This window comes from Barbus barbus (assembly GCF_936440315.1).
Source record: "Barbus barbus genome assembly, chromosome: 18".
Lineage (NCBI taxonomy): Eukaryota > Metazoa > Chordata > Actinopteri > Cypriniformes > Cyprinidae > Barbus > Barbus barbus.
The window spans coordinates 28,020,622-28,036,360 of record NC_136746.1 but is presented as its reverse complement, the minus strand read 5'-3'; the positions used below and the strand labels follow the sequence as shown (position 1 = coordinate 28,036,360).

General features: G+C 34.5%; 1 protein-coding gene across 1 annotated transcript in view; it reads right to left on the bottom strand.

Moving 5' to 3' along the window:
• The window catches only part of LOC306884066 (tyrosine-protein kinase Mer-like), a 41,878-nt gene that overhangs the window by 11,113 nt on the left and 15,026 nt on the right, over nucleotides 1-15,739 (bottom strand). The window contains exons 6-9 of the mRNA XM_079439713.1: nucleotides 14,920-15,035; nucleotides 14,424-14,604; nucleotides 9,797-9,942; nucleotides 1,556-1,691 (exon numbers count right to left, since the gene is read on the bottom strand). Of these exons, the coding sequence (XP_079295839.1) occupies nucleotides 1,556-1,691; nucleotides 9,797-9,942; nucleotides 14,424-14,604; nucleotides 14,920-15,035 (579 nt within the window). The remainder of the gene's footprint in view (nucleotides 1-1,555; nucleotides 1,692-9,796; nucleotides 9,943-14,423; nucleotides 14,605-14,919; nucleotides 15,036-15,739) is intronic.

Sequence of the window (15,739 nt, the reverse complement as noted above, 5' to 3'; positions counted from 1 at the left end):
GTTATACAAGCTGTACACTCACTACTTTACATTGTAGCAAAGTGTCATTTCTTTTTGTAGGTAGGGGAGGGAATGCCCAGCTCTCTCTCCACCCTCAATACCACGACTGAGGTGAGACCCTTGAGCAAGGCACCGAACCCCCAACTGCTCAGGGTGTGTGTTCACGGTGTGTGTGTGTTCACTTCTCACTGCTGTGTGTGTGTGCACTTGGATGGGTTAAATGCAGAGCACAAATTCCGGATATGGGTCACCATACTTGGCCACACGTCATGTCCTTTCCTTTCCTATATATACGTGTGTGTAGTTGATGTATCAATGCGTCCTCTGGTGTGACGGAAAAATGTAAAAAATAAAATAAAAACCTTTAACAATACAGATAAACCTCACTCATGCTATTTGTAACTAAGAATGAAGATACATTTTTCAAGTTAGTTTTTTCTACATTTTTGCTGTCACACCATAGGACAATTTTGATTTGTCAACTACCCATATACATATGTTTTTATCCACTTCAAATGTTGACTAGTGTGTGTGTGTGTGTGTGTGTGTGTGTGTGTGTGTGTGTGTATATATATATATATATATATATATAATATAGTGCTGTCAAAATTAGCACGTTAATTTTTTCAGTTTAACGTGTTCAAATTATTTAAAGCCGTTAACGCAGGGGTGGGGCCTAGGTTTGGACACCCCACTCATAACTACTAATTCTGTCTCTATTTTCTTGACAAGAAGTGCATTTATTCAGTCGCAGAACGTCTTTACGAGCACATCAAACAGGAGACGTTTCAGATGCGCGCTTCAGCTTCACTTCAGCGTCAGGTGTGCTCGCAGCGTGTGCTCTTCAATACATGCACAAAGGTGCCGGCACGCACATAGCCTGTATCATTTCATATCAAATCGTGAAAGAAACTACGAGCATGCAATGTCGTGATCAGTTAAGTCACGAAGTTAACAAAAATGTTGATTAAAGCTGCCATAAAAATGTGCATATATGTTATATATGAGTTACATTAAGAAATGGTTTTCAAAACTGTCCTGGAGAATCCTAGCACTGTCTCCCTCATCTAACACACTCGATTCAACTCGTCAGCTTCGTAGAGATTGAAATGGGTCCGACCTGAAATGGGCCAGAAAAGGTAGAGTTGAGAGAAAATACGATGCTCAGATCGCGTCACGTTCATCTCTTAAAGAAATAGCAGCCAAAAACAACCTAATAAACAGCTGCTGTGATGTCTGTTCATCAAAAAAAAAAAAAAAAAAAAAAAAAAAAAGAGGAAATCAATAACTTTTATAGTTTTAAGGATTCATGTGTATTTAGTTTAGAATTTAGTGTTTGATAACTTTATTTCAAATGTGAAATTATTGCAATATAAAAGTATATTTAAAAACTTTGTTTTTTTTAATTGCGATTAATAAAAAAAAAAGTGTGATTAATTAGTTCCTTTTTTTTAATCGATTGACAGCACTAATATATATAGTTTCACTGCTTCGCAATATTTTGTTACATCATTCTAATACTTAAACCCAGGGGAAGGTTCTTGCATCTACTCACCAGCGTCTGGTACAAAGAGCCAGTAGCGAGATCGTTTGGTCCCACAGCCGCTCTGAGTGCAGGCCACCACCTCCACACTGTACGTGGTGTTGAACACCTGCAGGGTCACCGCGGCCTCTGTGGTGATGCTGTGAATCTAAAACACACATTTTCACACAGACTTTACATATATATATAACCTGCAGAGCAAAACGAGAATATTTTTAATCATTGTATGGTCAAAAGTCTAGCACAGACTGGTGTGAATCTCCATGCTGGTTCAAGCTGGTTTATACTAGTTTGGTATTCAGACTGAAGCAACTCAAGTTTACTTTATCCATACATGTGACCCTGGACACAAAACCAGTCTTAAGTCGCTGGGGTATATTTATAACAATAGCCAAAAACACATTGTATGGGTCAAAATTATCAATTATTATTTTATGCCAAAAAACATTAGGATATTAAGTAAATCATGTTCCATGAAGATATTTAGTGAATTTCCTACCGTAAATATATCAAAACTTAATTTTTGATTAGTAATATGCATTGCTAAGAATTTCATCTGGACAACTTTAAAGGTGATTTTCTCAATATTTAGATTTTTTTGCACCCTCAGATTCCAGATTTTCAAATAGTTGTATCTCAGCCAAATATTGTCCTATCATAACAAACCATACATCAATGGAAAGATTATTTATTCAGCTTTCAGATGATAGAGAAATGTCAATTTCGAAAAATTGACACTTATGACTGGTTTTGTGGTCCAGGGTCACATATTTCCATATATATATATATATATATATATTTTCTTTTTTAAATCATGCAGAAATGCGAGTATCAAATATGATCATCAGGCTTTTGAGGAATGTTTATTTGTTCATCTCTCAATCATCATTGTACTGCATTGTATTATATGTTTTGATCAACTGAGCATTTAAATATATTTTTACTAAGTATTATTGGGAGATATAGATTGACAACTGGTATTCATATTCATTTTATGTAAGTATGTGCTATACTGTTACACAGATCTCATAGATTTACATTGCAAGCTATAAGAAACTGCACCGAACTGCATACTCAGTCTGGGCCTTTGAATAAAATTGTGCTTTTTCCTTCTCAAGATCCATATTCTCACTAGATCATATTATATGAGCCATAAAAGCTTGATGTACCAAATATGACACTCCAAAAAATGAAACATTTGTTTCATTTCTGCTATATTTTGTTTAAATGTTAACTATTTTATTTCGACTATTATTTCATGTCAGGCTTTACGGGGTTAAACTAGTTACATAGCATCATGAGTTAAACATCACAGCAGCATTTTCAAATTCTATAGGCCACTCAAGTCATTCTTCCTCTTTTCTATCCAAGTTTTTCAATATTACACAAAAAAAATGTCATATTAAGGAAATAGTTTAGTATTATTACAGGAAAGAAAATCTTTTTGTGTGAAATCACACCAAAAACAATGTAAAAACAAAACTTAAAGGCTGGATGGAAAAAGAGAAAGAAAAAGAGAAGCTGTTGTTGGTGAGCCATGTGCTTGCAGGATGCATGAAGTTTAACACACACACACAGAGATGCATGTGACACATCCATGCTGCTGGTTGCGTGAAGCTGCTGTTGTCACTCCTGTTCCCAAAATCTCTCTGACATGCTGACACTTACACGAGTCAGCGAGTCTTCACATGCTGTTTTTACATCCACAAAATAAAAAAACACAAAAACAAGAAGTGAGTTGTTCTAGGGGCCCTGAGAAGTACGCACGGTGAGGTTTAAGGGTGTGTGCGACTCATTTCTGCATGTAAATATCTGCTCTGCCTCTGCTCAGAGATTTACAATTACATTTGTTTTCCTAGTCAATCATCACCTGAATGTCCTCCAGGTGTCTCAGGATGAACTTTTTATAGATTATCTTATTTAATTCATGCACATTTCTGTTGGCCATGCATGAGAAGCAACACAACAGATTAAGGTTAAATAAATGCTAGAAAGAGAAACAAACCAAAAAGAAAAACTCAATCCTGGCCCAGCCACTGCGATAAGCCCCTTCTGGTCGTCTAGCTCACATAATGGCTTCCTGCTTTTTACAGGTCCTTAAGTTTTTCAATCCTTGCCCTCCATTTGTTGAGGGAATCCAGGATTACTGTGAGAAAAGCAAACTCAGCAGTTATATTTAAACCCAGCCTAAAACAACATTCCTTTCAAACTCGCCAAGAAACCGATTGACTAAAACTCACTCATTTACTGAAATAAACCTGATCATCTCCTGCAGTGCATTACTGTCTCAACCATCGAAGGATCTGCAGTGCACTTAATAAATACATATTTATTTGGACTTCTTCAAGGGTTTAGGGTCTAAACCAAAATACATTATTATTATTATTATTATTTAAATCAGCATAACTGAACTATCCCAGGAACTGGATTAGAATTGCCATGTGAAAAACAAAACAAAACAAAAATGTATTTTTATTTTGGGGTAAAAAAATGACCCTGTACCAGAGTTATCATTATTATTGTTAAAATAGCGATTATAAATATTTTTGTTAATTAAAATAAAGGTTCTAAAAAATATAATATAATTCTTAGATGGAAAAACTAAACCAAAACAATTAAACTAAACAATCAAAATGAAACTAAACAACTTTATTTAAATCAGCATAAATTAACTATTGCAGGAAGTGGATTAGAACTGCCATGTGCAAAACAAAACTAAACAAAATAAAAAATATAATTAATTTTTATTTTGGGGTGAAAAATGACCCTGCACCAGTGTTATCATTATTATTGTTAACTAAAAATAGCACATTTTTATTAATTACAGTAAAGGTGCAAAAAGAATAATATAATTATTATAATTATTTAATAATTACTAAAACTAAATGAAAATTAGAAATTGAAGCACTAAAATTTCTAACTGGAAACAAATAAAACTAATACTAAAACTGAAATTAAAAAAGAACCTAAAAAGTAATATTAAATAGAATAATATTAATAAAGAGAAAGAATAATAAAATAAAATGGACAAAAGCGCAAAGAAAAAAAAAATACTAATTAAAGCTAATTCAAAGTATTAACAAAACTATAATAGTATAAAAATAATACTAAAGAAACACTGCTCTTGAAAAATGTACGAGTATAAAACTAGCAGACTTTTATGTGTACATTCTTGCAAGTTTCTGTGACAAAGTGTTTGCCAAAAACCCAAACATAAATGTAGGTCAAAATCATTCACTATGCCGTGAGCAGATGTTACTTGAACTAATTGGTCATTTTGTTAAAGGGAAAGCAACAGGTGTCGTTCTGAGAGCAGCTGTGAGTGTGAATGCATGACACTCATTTCCAGTTACTGTTGTGTTCACAGAGTGAGATCACACAGGTCCGTCACGGCAGATTGTTAATCGCAGACATTGATGCGTCAGGTCATTCAGTGGTGAATCATGCCAGACGGACAATAACAAAGGACTTCTCCACACACTGTCGGTTTCCTGCTACCAGGACAGAAACAGGAAGTACACATTGTCTAAAATGCCATGCTGTAACTAAACCACTCCCACATGATCAGTCACTGGCCACACAGGGCATTGAGAGGTGAGTAGAAGCACATGTTCTGTGTAATAAACAACTGCAGCTTCTTTTTTTTTTATATGTTACACACCTGACCTTGAAAACTTTCTATTATAGTTGCCCAAACAACCCAATCTGGGCTAAAAAAATATATATAGTCATTATTTTTCCAATTGCACTTGTGGTGGAGAAATGACATAATTCTCCTTTACACAAATAGTTCACCCAAAAATGAGCATTTGCTGAAAACATACATCATCCTAAGGCCATCCAAATGTAGTTTCTTCATCATATTTGGAGAAATGTAGCATTGCATCACTTGTTCAGCAGTGAATGGGTGCCGTCAGAACGAGAGTCCAAACAGCTGATAAAAACATCACAATAATCCACACCACTCCAGTCCATCAGGGGTGAGTACTTTTTAAGCAAATTTTCATTTTTAGATGAATTATTGCATTAACAAAACATTGCAAACTGATCAGCAAAGATAAAAGCATAACATCAAAATGAAGACATTTGCAGCTGAACTCAAGCTGGCTGGCATGCCCGAGGAAACTGTAAAAATTAATGATCTCAGACTGTCACTTTCATCTTAGAAACAAGAGCAGCTGTTTCATTGCTAATTTCCTCGCAGCTGGTGAAAGTGACTTGTTATGATCTCAGATCCAAAGAAGAACCAAGTCTGTTGAGCAATACTGAGCAAAACACTGCTTTCAGCAACCTGGGAGAAGTTGATAAACTGTGCAATAAAAATAAATGGTTACATACAGGATATCTAGATACTATAAATCCGTTTAGGTGATTTTGCTCTTATTTTGAGAGCCACTAGATTTTTTAATTATTTTCCATCAAACAGAACAGATGCGAAGATGTTTACTTCCGTTGCATCCAGTGTTATTTTAGTTTCACTGGTATTTTTGCTTTATATTTTAAATTAATTTTATTTGTATATTTTCTGTTTGAGTTATTTTGTTGAGTTTTATTTAATTTGTTTTTAAAATTAAGTTTTAGTTTTAGGTTTAGTTTACTTTTAGGAACAAAAAAATCTGAATCATACTCTCTTTTCCTTTAAAGGGGACCTGTTATGCAAAAATCACCTTTATAAGGCGTTTGAACACCTTATAAAAGTGTGGCCGCAGTGTGTGAAATCAACCAGCCTATAATGTTAAAAATCCACCTACTCATTTTTTTATAAATCCAATAAATCATGAGCAGTCTCTCCAAAAGAGCTGTTTCAGATTCTGCCTCGGTTCACGTCACCGAGGGGAAAAAGTTCCGCCCTTTTGTGACGCTCTCTGCTCTATTAGCATAAACCCAGCCCTGAGTGAGAAGCTGTGGTCCGCCATTACTGGAGATATATGCAATGTTAGAACCAAAGAGGCTTTACAAGTGTAGTGTTCATAGGCGTAATTTATGGGTGGGACGGGTGGGACATGTCCCCACCACTTTTTACCAGGCTCGATATTGTCCCCACCACTTTTAAAAAGTAACTGAAAAATAGATTGCGTAAGGTATATATTAAAGGAAAAGCACCATCTACAAATCGTCACTCTTCATAATCTAATTCATTCATTTAACACATTTTTCCGCCGGTCAGACGCTTTTCAACGTCCTCAAAGATGAATATTAAGTCTCGTTGTGAAACTATCGCGAGATACGCGATATGCGTCATGGGACATGTAGTTTCCTTTCCCTATAATTAGTCTACAGATCCTGTACCTTTCTTTTTACGATGTTCGTATTGTTTGGATACTGTTTCAAGGTTGAAATATTTTATTTGAGATTTTTGAGAAGATTAATTGGACAATATCTCTGGTCCACAAGTCAAATCATCACTCACTGTAGTCATCAAGTGATCAAGTGATGACTAGAAGGTGGACCACGGTTCTTCTTCAACCACGCAGCGAGGGAAGTTCACTTGAGGCATCGTTAAAAAGTCACAAGTCACGGTTATTATTACAAGTCATGATTAAGTGTTATAGGAAAAATTAAGTTAAGTAAATAATTCATTTTGGGATCTAAATGTTTGCATTTGCAATCATAAGCAATATATTGGCATTTGTCCATCATTGAAGGCTGAATAATAGTAAAAGCACTTTTAGGCAACAGGACAATTCTATGTTATGACTGGGATTTTCATTAAATTAAATCACAGCGCGCTCCAGTGGCCGCCAGAAAACATGATTAGCGACAGACAGTTCACGTAAGTTAAATATAATATGTTTTCGTGTTAAGCAAAGTAACTTACTGTGCGTGGCTGCTTCGCTAAAAAGCTTCTTATATCACTTCCACACTTTCTTTTGGACATTTTGTTGATGTTTTAACATTTATGCTATAGGTAGCAATATTTACCGTTAACTAGCCTTTACATGTGGGGTGGGGGAGGAAAAATAGAGCTTTTATAAAAACGTCATAAAAAAAAGATTCGTTAAAACAATTTCATTTATTTAATTATTTAATTAATAAAGGTAGTTTAACCATTTTAAACACAAATAAACTCTCACTCATGTTTTACACAAGGTTTTGCGTAGTTCAGGATTGGTTAAATTATTTGATTGGATGAGGAAAATTTTGTGGGCTTGTCTTGACTCTTGACGTAATGTTGATTAGAAAATATGCAAGTAATTCAAAGTAGAATGAATCGTAATACACACACACACACGTACACAATTGTGCAATTAATGAATACGCTGCAGCTGAGCTGACCATGAAATGGCAAGTTCACCATATTTATCTTGCGTATTTTGATTGATATTAGCTACCCTGGATGTGTTGTGATAAGCAAAACGTAACATTCACATTGTGAATGTTACGTTTTGCTTATTCGGATGTTTATAGACATATTTGTGAATGTGATGCATGTGTACATCAAAGTGAAAATTAAGTGCATTTCCAACTCTGAACTCAGTCCCCAAGTAAATTCGGTTAAATAAACAAATAGCAAAACGAGTTGTGCGGTGTCCCCACCACTTTTCAAACCAAAGTTACGCCGCTGGTAGTGTTTAGGAGTCGCCATAATCTCCCCTCATCTGAGCCGAGGACACTGTGGTTACATTTCATTTTCGAAGAAAATATCCCAGAAAAAAAAATTGGTAACCTCCCCTATATGTTTATTACGGAAGCGTATTGCATTCACTTGAGGAAAAAAAATCTACTCCGTTTATCTGAATTAACGAGTTAATTATCTCAGAATTACGAGATAATTTTTAATGAACAAAAAAGTTTTTGCTCTGTTTTTCTGAATTAATGACTTAATTATCTCGCAATTCTGAGATTATTAAGTCGTTAATTCAGAAAAACAGAGCAAAAACTTTTTTTAATGAAAAATGATCTCGTAATTCTGAGATAATTAAGTCATTAATTCAGAAAAACAGAGCAAAAACTTTTTTTAATGAAAAATGATCTCGTAATTCTGAGATAATTAAGTCATTAATTCAGAAAAACAGAGCAAAAACTTTTTTTAATGAAAAATTATCTCGTAATTCTGAGATAATTAAGTCGTTAATTCAGAAAAACAGAGCAAAAACTTTTTTTAATGAAAAATGATCTCGTAATTCTGAGATAATTAAGTCATTAATTCAGAAAAACAGAGCAAAAACTTTTTTAATGAAAAATGATCTCGTAATTCTGAGATAATTAAGTCATTAATTCAGAAAAACAGAGCAAAAACTTTTTTTAATGAAAAATTATCTCGTAATTCTGAGATAATTAAGTCATTAATTCAGAAAAACAGAGCAAAAACTTTTTTTAATGAAAAATTATCTCGTAATTCTGAGATAATTAAGTCGTTAATTCAGAAAAACAGAGCAAAAACTTTTTTTAATGAAAAATGATCTCGTAATTCTGAGATAATTAAGTCATTAATTCAGAAAAACAGAGCAAAAACTTTTTTTAATGAAAAATTATCTCGTAATTCTGAGATAATTAAGTCGTTAATTCAGAAAAACAGAGTAGATTTTTTTTTCCTCAAGTGAATGCAATACGCTTCCGTAGTTTATGACTCAATACCAACGCTTCGTGCGTGAATGTCAGCTCCAGACAAAGGAGCTGTTTTTATCCCGCCGTTCTCCCCGTCTGTGTAATTCATAAACGCGAATTTATTATGCACAGTATAATCAGATGACTGACTTTAAAACAGAGTATGTTTTCTGTAAATATAACAGGCTTGTACTAAAAGGGGAATGTTTATTTGCAAAGGCTAGCACTGCTAATGCGGAGCTGGAGCTCTTGAAGCTCCGCCCTCTTCTCCGGGAGCAACAACTCATTTGCATTAAAGCAACATGCTCAAAATCAGCGCATTTGGGCTCATACTCTAAAAGTGGCAATTTTAACAAGCTATAAAAAAATTATTCTGAGCTAAAACGTCACATATACGCTCTGGGGACATCAGAGACTTATTTTACATCTTGTAAAAAGGGGCATAATAGGTCCTTTTTAATTCATGTTGATATCAAAGAGATTCTTTTAAGTATCTTAAAATATTTAACAAATTTAATGACATTTCTTGTAAACGCTACATACAAGCTGTGACGACATTGAGATTCTAAGGATTTTTCAGCTGATTTCTAAATAAAAACAGACATGGTGCAAAGAGAGAAAAAGAAAGATGATTTTGTTTCTCAGTGATCGATGAAAGTCAGTTTTGTTAGTACACAAAACACACTTGGCAAACCAATTACTAACCTTGCTTGTATGTGTTCCGTGTTTAATAGTGACATCATATCCTTGCAAGATTCCATTCAACTTATCAGGGGGCAGAGCTTCCCATCGGATCATCAACATGGAATTGTTCAGGTGAACAGTCAAGTTTTGGGGAGCTTCTGATGGAACTGGAAAATATGGAACAAATTTGATGGAACAATAAAAATTAAAATTACAGGGTTTGAAAATGAGTGAGGTCTGGGGCGGGGTTAAGAATTGTGCTTTAATAACCCCTGTAAATACAACCCATTATATACACTAAACACTTTCAAAGAGACAGACATGTAGATGTTTGTGAAAGATGCTTTTATCTATTATACCACATTTATTGCATCAAAATTTGTTAATACTATGGAATGAATAATTTTGTCCGTTGTTTATTATTCATGCAACTATTCATATTACTGTTATAGTTTTCATTAATAACCGCTGCCATATAGATGATAACTTTATCTAGCACTCTTATGAATGTTTTTAGCATGATTTTGTGAAAATCTAGCTACAATAGAGAATGAAACAGCATAGACTTCTTTGATTTAATTCTGTAACCTACTTGTTCTAGATTTGTGTACTAGTGTTAAATGCGACTGTTTTTGATAGCATTGATAATGTTTCTGTCAGATAATATCATGATGATTTTTGCCTTACCATATGTGGTATCCTGTCAACAATAACCTGTCCGTTTTTTTTTTTTTATTACTGTCAGTTTCAGTGCCAGCAATAGTGTTTCTAGATATTGTTATGAAAACCGAAATTAGTTCAAATCTTTTGTTAATAAGATAAAGACATCGCTAAACCCTAAACTGCGAATTCTCTCTTTATTATATTTGTTAAGTGTCAAATTAAGTAGAAAAGACAAGTCTAAATAATAGTTGTATCTGGCAACACGCAAATCATTCGCAACTCTCTCAAGCCTCGTTCACTTTCATACCACGGACGCTACACATTTAAGCAAACTGTTTAACTGAATTATACATGCAGACACTCATATGAGGAGTTTTGAACGGCAAATTAGTCATTCAGAGAACAAATTTACCGAGGTCCGGACCTCATAGCTGGCTACGGCTATGATTACATAATTTCATTCCAGATAAATCATCTCTTGAGCAGCATGCAAAATATGGACCAAAAAGGACTACTTTAATAACAAAAAATGACCTTACATAATTTTATATAAGAAGGCCATTTCTTCTTAATTGCTTGCTAATTATTTTATTGTTAAAAATAAAAGGGCCTTCATAAAATAAAATAATAAAATAATATATTATAATAAAATAAAATGCATGGAAATAATGGTTCCAAAAATCTTAAAGAAAAAAGTCATTTCGAGAAATTAATATATATTAGACTTAGAAGTGTTTTAGAACTGAAATAATTTATAATTTTAAGCACTAAAATAGTAACAAACTAGAAACAAACAAAACATAATAATTAGGGCCGGGACTCGATTAAAAAAATTAATCTAATTAATTAGAGGCTTTGTAATTAATTAATCGAAATTAATCGCATTTTAATCGCATATAAATATTTGACCTGAGAACAGTGAGAAGTAAGTTTTTTTATATGGATTTTTAAATTTCCCATCCACAGGGCCAACCAAAGCGGTCTCATCAGCTTCTTTGTCCATGTTCACTGTGATTTGTTTTTGGCTGTTTCTCAATATGCGTTCTTCAGCGATCTTGCGTCCTTGTGTTCTCGTTCTACGTCATCATTAACCGCCGAAGTTCAGTTCCAATTCTCAAGAATGCAAGTATAGAGGATGCATGAAAGTGCCCGGATATGTTCTTGAAACTGAGGATGCATCGAGTGCAGACTTGAGAGAATCGAGCCGTTAGAAATCCCAGAAAACGCTGTGGGCGGCCGGTGTACGGAAGCCTGTAAGCTTTAAAGTCGCTCTCACAAATACTTAACGGCTCTTCAAGTTGAAATTTGATATGCATGTTAAGAAGCTATGTAGAACAATCAAAACAAATCTGAATTGTTTTTACATGATTAGACCATATATATCCTTGAAAGCAGCCAAGTTATACATGCATGCAATTATTTTATCACATTTATCTCACTGTGTGACTGTCTGGAGTCAGGTTTCTCAACTGACTATTAAACCTGTCAGATCCCTATATAAACAAACACTAAAAGTTTTGGATAAGAAACCAACCAGATGGCATCACTGTAGCATTTTACAAAAATATAGTTTGCTTAGTTTTGAAAATTTTATAAATTCATCTTTTATTAAAATGTTTTTTAAATGTTTAAATAATCTTGCGCCAAAAGTTATATGCAAATTAATATCAAAACAGAGTAGTAAGGGGATCGCTACAAGAGGTGCAACTACACAGAACTGTATAATACCACAGAGAAAAACTAAATTTGCACAATCTACATTTTCAGTTCAAGGTACGTTGTTATGGAACAGCCTGTCAGCTGAATTGAAAATGGAAACACAGTTGAATATTTTTCAAACAAAACTGAAAAAGTGGTTCAAATAAAAGCAGATATGTGAACATTGACGGTGGTACATAGTTTTAGTTGTTTATTTTATTTTATTTCATTTGTGTGTTTTTTTTTTTGTTTTTTTTAGCCCAACCAGGGACTGGGGCTGCAAATTAGCCTCCGGCTAGAAGCCTATATGTAGAGCATCGGCTGCATGAAATTGTAGCAATGTTATACTGCATTGTCCCTGTTAAATAAAAATAAAAAAGTAAACATTTATCGTTTTGTTTTGGTTAATTTTAATAAAGTTATAAGACCCGGAGAAAGTCTGCATTTTTATTGGCATATTAAAATTAATCTTAACAGTAAAACATATAACGCTGTAAAATAAAACACAATACAATTATATGAAAGTAATATCTATAATAGTATGAAATGTTTTAATAAGTTATGACATTTTGTAATATTGATTGTTCATTGGCCGTTTCTTATGCTGAGACTATGCGGTCAGTTAAGCAGGAACGCAGTAAGTTACATCTCAGTTCTCATAAGTGTGCGTTCTGTGTTCTCGCGTTCTTCCGAGTTCGTTCTTCCAAGGAAGCTCTCTCTCGCGCACTCTCCCCGTGTTCGCTTGACTTTTGTCAAGCCCGGCGCCTCATAGGCAAGACCGGTCTCCACGAGAACGCAAGTCCGTTCTTTGCGTCTTTTGTCTGAACGCTAGTAGGTGCTCCAGTATAATCGGTCCGCCGAAACTCATCCAGTGAGAAACGTTCCGCGGTGCAAAAATAAGTGCGATTAAAATGCGTTAAAAAAATTTAACGCGTTATTTTTGTGTAATTAATTAATCTAAATTAACGCGTTAAAGTCCCAGCCCTAATAATAATATAAAAATAAATAAAAGAATAAGAGAAAAGAATAATAACTAAATTAAAGCTATATTGCTAAAGTAGTAACTCAATTTCAGATTGTATTAAGTTATAAGTATGGTATGACAAACCACAGTGCTTATCAGTGACTGAAAATATCCTTCACTGTTCCTTTAGGAATACAGAAGAAATCCTTCACGGACACAACCCATAGGAAAAGCATTTCTAACAACCAGGTCACTCCCATTCCCATTTGGCATTCGAAAATCTCTTGGATATGAGAGACATAATTACAGGCTACAGTAATTGTCTTCTAGTTTCTATTATTAGCAAAATGGTACTTCTCATATCGACTCTTACGCACTCAACTTAATCTTCCATTTCCATTTCAACATTGATAACCAGAAATATTTCCCGAGAAGCAAATCAGAACATTAAGAGTGAACATTGTAAAAAATCCAACTTGTTCTACCAACCAATGTAAAGTAATTTTTAGTAGGAAAAGTTACATTTTTTTGTGTGAACTGAACAAAAATACTCTCCCAACTTTTCAAATTGAGTCATCTGAACAAACAAGTTTACATTGAACAATATTGCACACGTTCCCAGCATGCATTGCAGCTTGAAAACATTTGATGTTAATTATTATGAAAATATTATCATTGTTTTAAATGTTGCTGGCTTAATTTATGCAGCTGCTGCTGTCACTGTTAGTTAGCTGTCATGTGGATCCGAGTTCATATTTTTACTGATTTAAAATGTGTTGATCGTGTGCTGAGGTACTGTATATGTGCATCTCATTGCAACTTGTTTAATACATTTGTTTAACAGCATAAATGGTTGCCTTTAGTTTTAAGAGGCAAATACTACCCATATTATGTAGGCTTTGAAAATAACCATAAATCTACAGGAAAGAGGATTGTTAAATGCTAAAAATCTTTGGTTGATCTGACAGATCTTCTAACACTCAGACTGACTTTTATTCATTAGATGAACTAAAGTTTTTAAGTTGTCGGTTGCTAGTTGAGTTAACTTAAGTGTGATAGGTTGCTTTATTTTTTTTTTTTGTTAGGTCAATTTTTTTATTTATTTTTTACAGTGAAGGATCATGTGACACTGCTGAAAATTCAGCTTTTCATCACAGGAATAAATGATATTTCACAATATTACAGATTTTATTGTATTTTTGATCAAATAAATGCACCCTTGGTGAGCATAAGAAACGCATTTTTAAAATATTTAAACCGTTTCAATGGTAGTTTTATTTACAAAGAATGTGGGAAGTCGCTCCAGGAATGTGAAGGACTCACCGCCCTCTGTGGTGTTGCTCTGGACCCAGGCGCTGGGCGGCGACGGGCCGATCTCATTGGTGCAGGACACACTCATGTTGTACCAGGTCATGGCCTTGAGGTTGCTGATTTCATACTGGAACGGAGGCACGTGTGCGGGGTGTGCGGCAGTGGGGCTTCCTGGCTCCAAAAGCTCTCGCACCTGGAACAGATGAAGGATAACACATTTAGTATTTGTTACAGAAATGACAAGTCATCATTCAATCAAAGATTTTAGCAGTTTCTTCTAGTTTGGAAAGTGTGGTGTTATATTACCATGTGGTGCACATTAAAATGGGTGTAAAATCTTATACTGAAGGAGAAACCTGAGTCATAACTATTTCTTTAACGGTGAAAATTTGAGTTGAAAACTCTGAGTACCAAACATCAAGATCCTGAACTGAACACTATGTTCCTGAGGGGCTTCATCAATGCAGTGGCCTTGTACAAGTAGTGTTCATTCTTTAGTCCTTTTTACCGTGATGTAGCATGTGCTGAGAGGAGAGAAGCCGTCGTGTCCCGGCGCCCAGCTTATGAGGAGTTTGTTGGCCTCACGTTTTATTACTGTGACCTTTGACACTTTGTCAGGAAGCTCTGAAAAATTAATCAAGGATTTAAAACTACATGAGGCTTGAGAAAAAGATTCTCGGACAGTGCTGTTATTGTTAAAACGCCCCTATTATGGATTTTTGAAAATTACCTTTCATGCAGTGTGTAACACAGCTTGAATGCAGTGAACAAAGCAGTGAATGAAAATATCCTGCAAAGTTTTAAATCTGAAAGTACATCGTGTATAAAGTTATTGTCTCTCAAAAGAAAGAGTCGACTCGAGTCGTTTTTAAAACGAACCCCAAGTCGTTTAATGTTGATGTCAACATGAAACATTAGCATATTGCCCGCCCACTTGTTGGTCTTTTCTCTTTGGTCTAAATGAAAATGCTAATTAATTTTTTGCCACTAGGTGCTCACCGAGCTCACCTTTATCAGGCATTACAGGCGAGATGAAATGGAAATGAGACCAATCACCGCAGATTAGCGTCACACAAAGAAGGGGAAAAATGAATCGTTAAAGGAATTGTTTGGGAGTCGTTGAGCAAATAAGCTAAAACTAAATGCTTATTATAAGACAATGAAAGTGTTTTTGACCTTGCATGCATGTCAACCTGTTGTTGGGGACTCCCAAAACCAAAATATGAACCTTTCATAACTCATAATAGGGGCACTTTAACTAAAACTATTTTTTTTTTTTTTTTTACTGAAATGAAACAGAAATAAAATAGAATTATGAAGAACTTGGA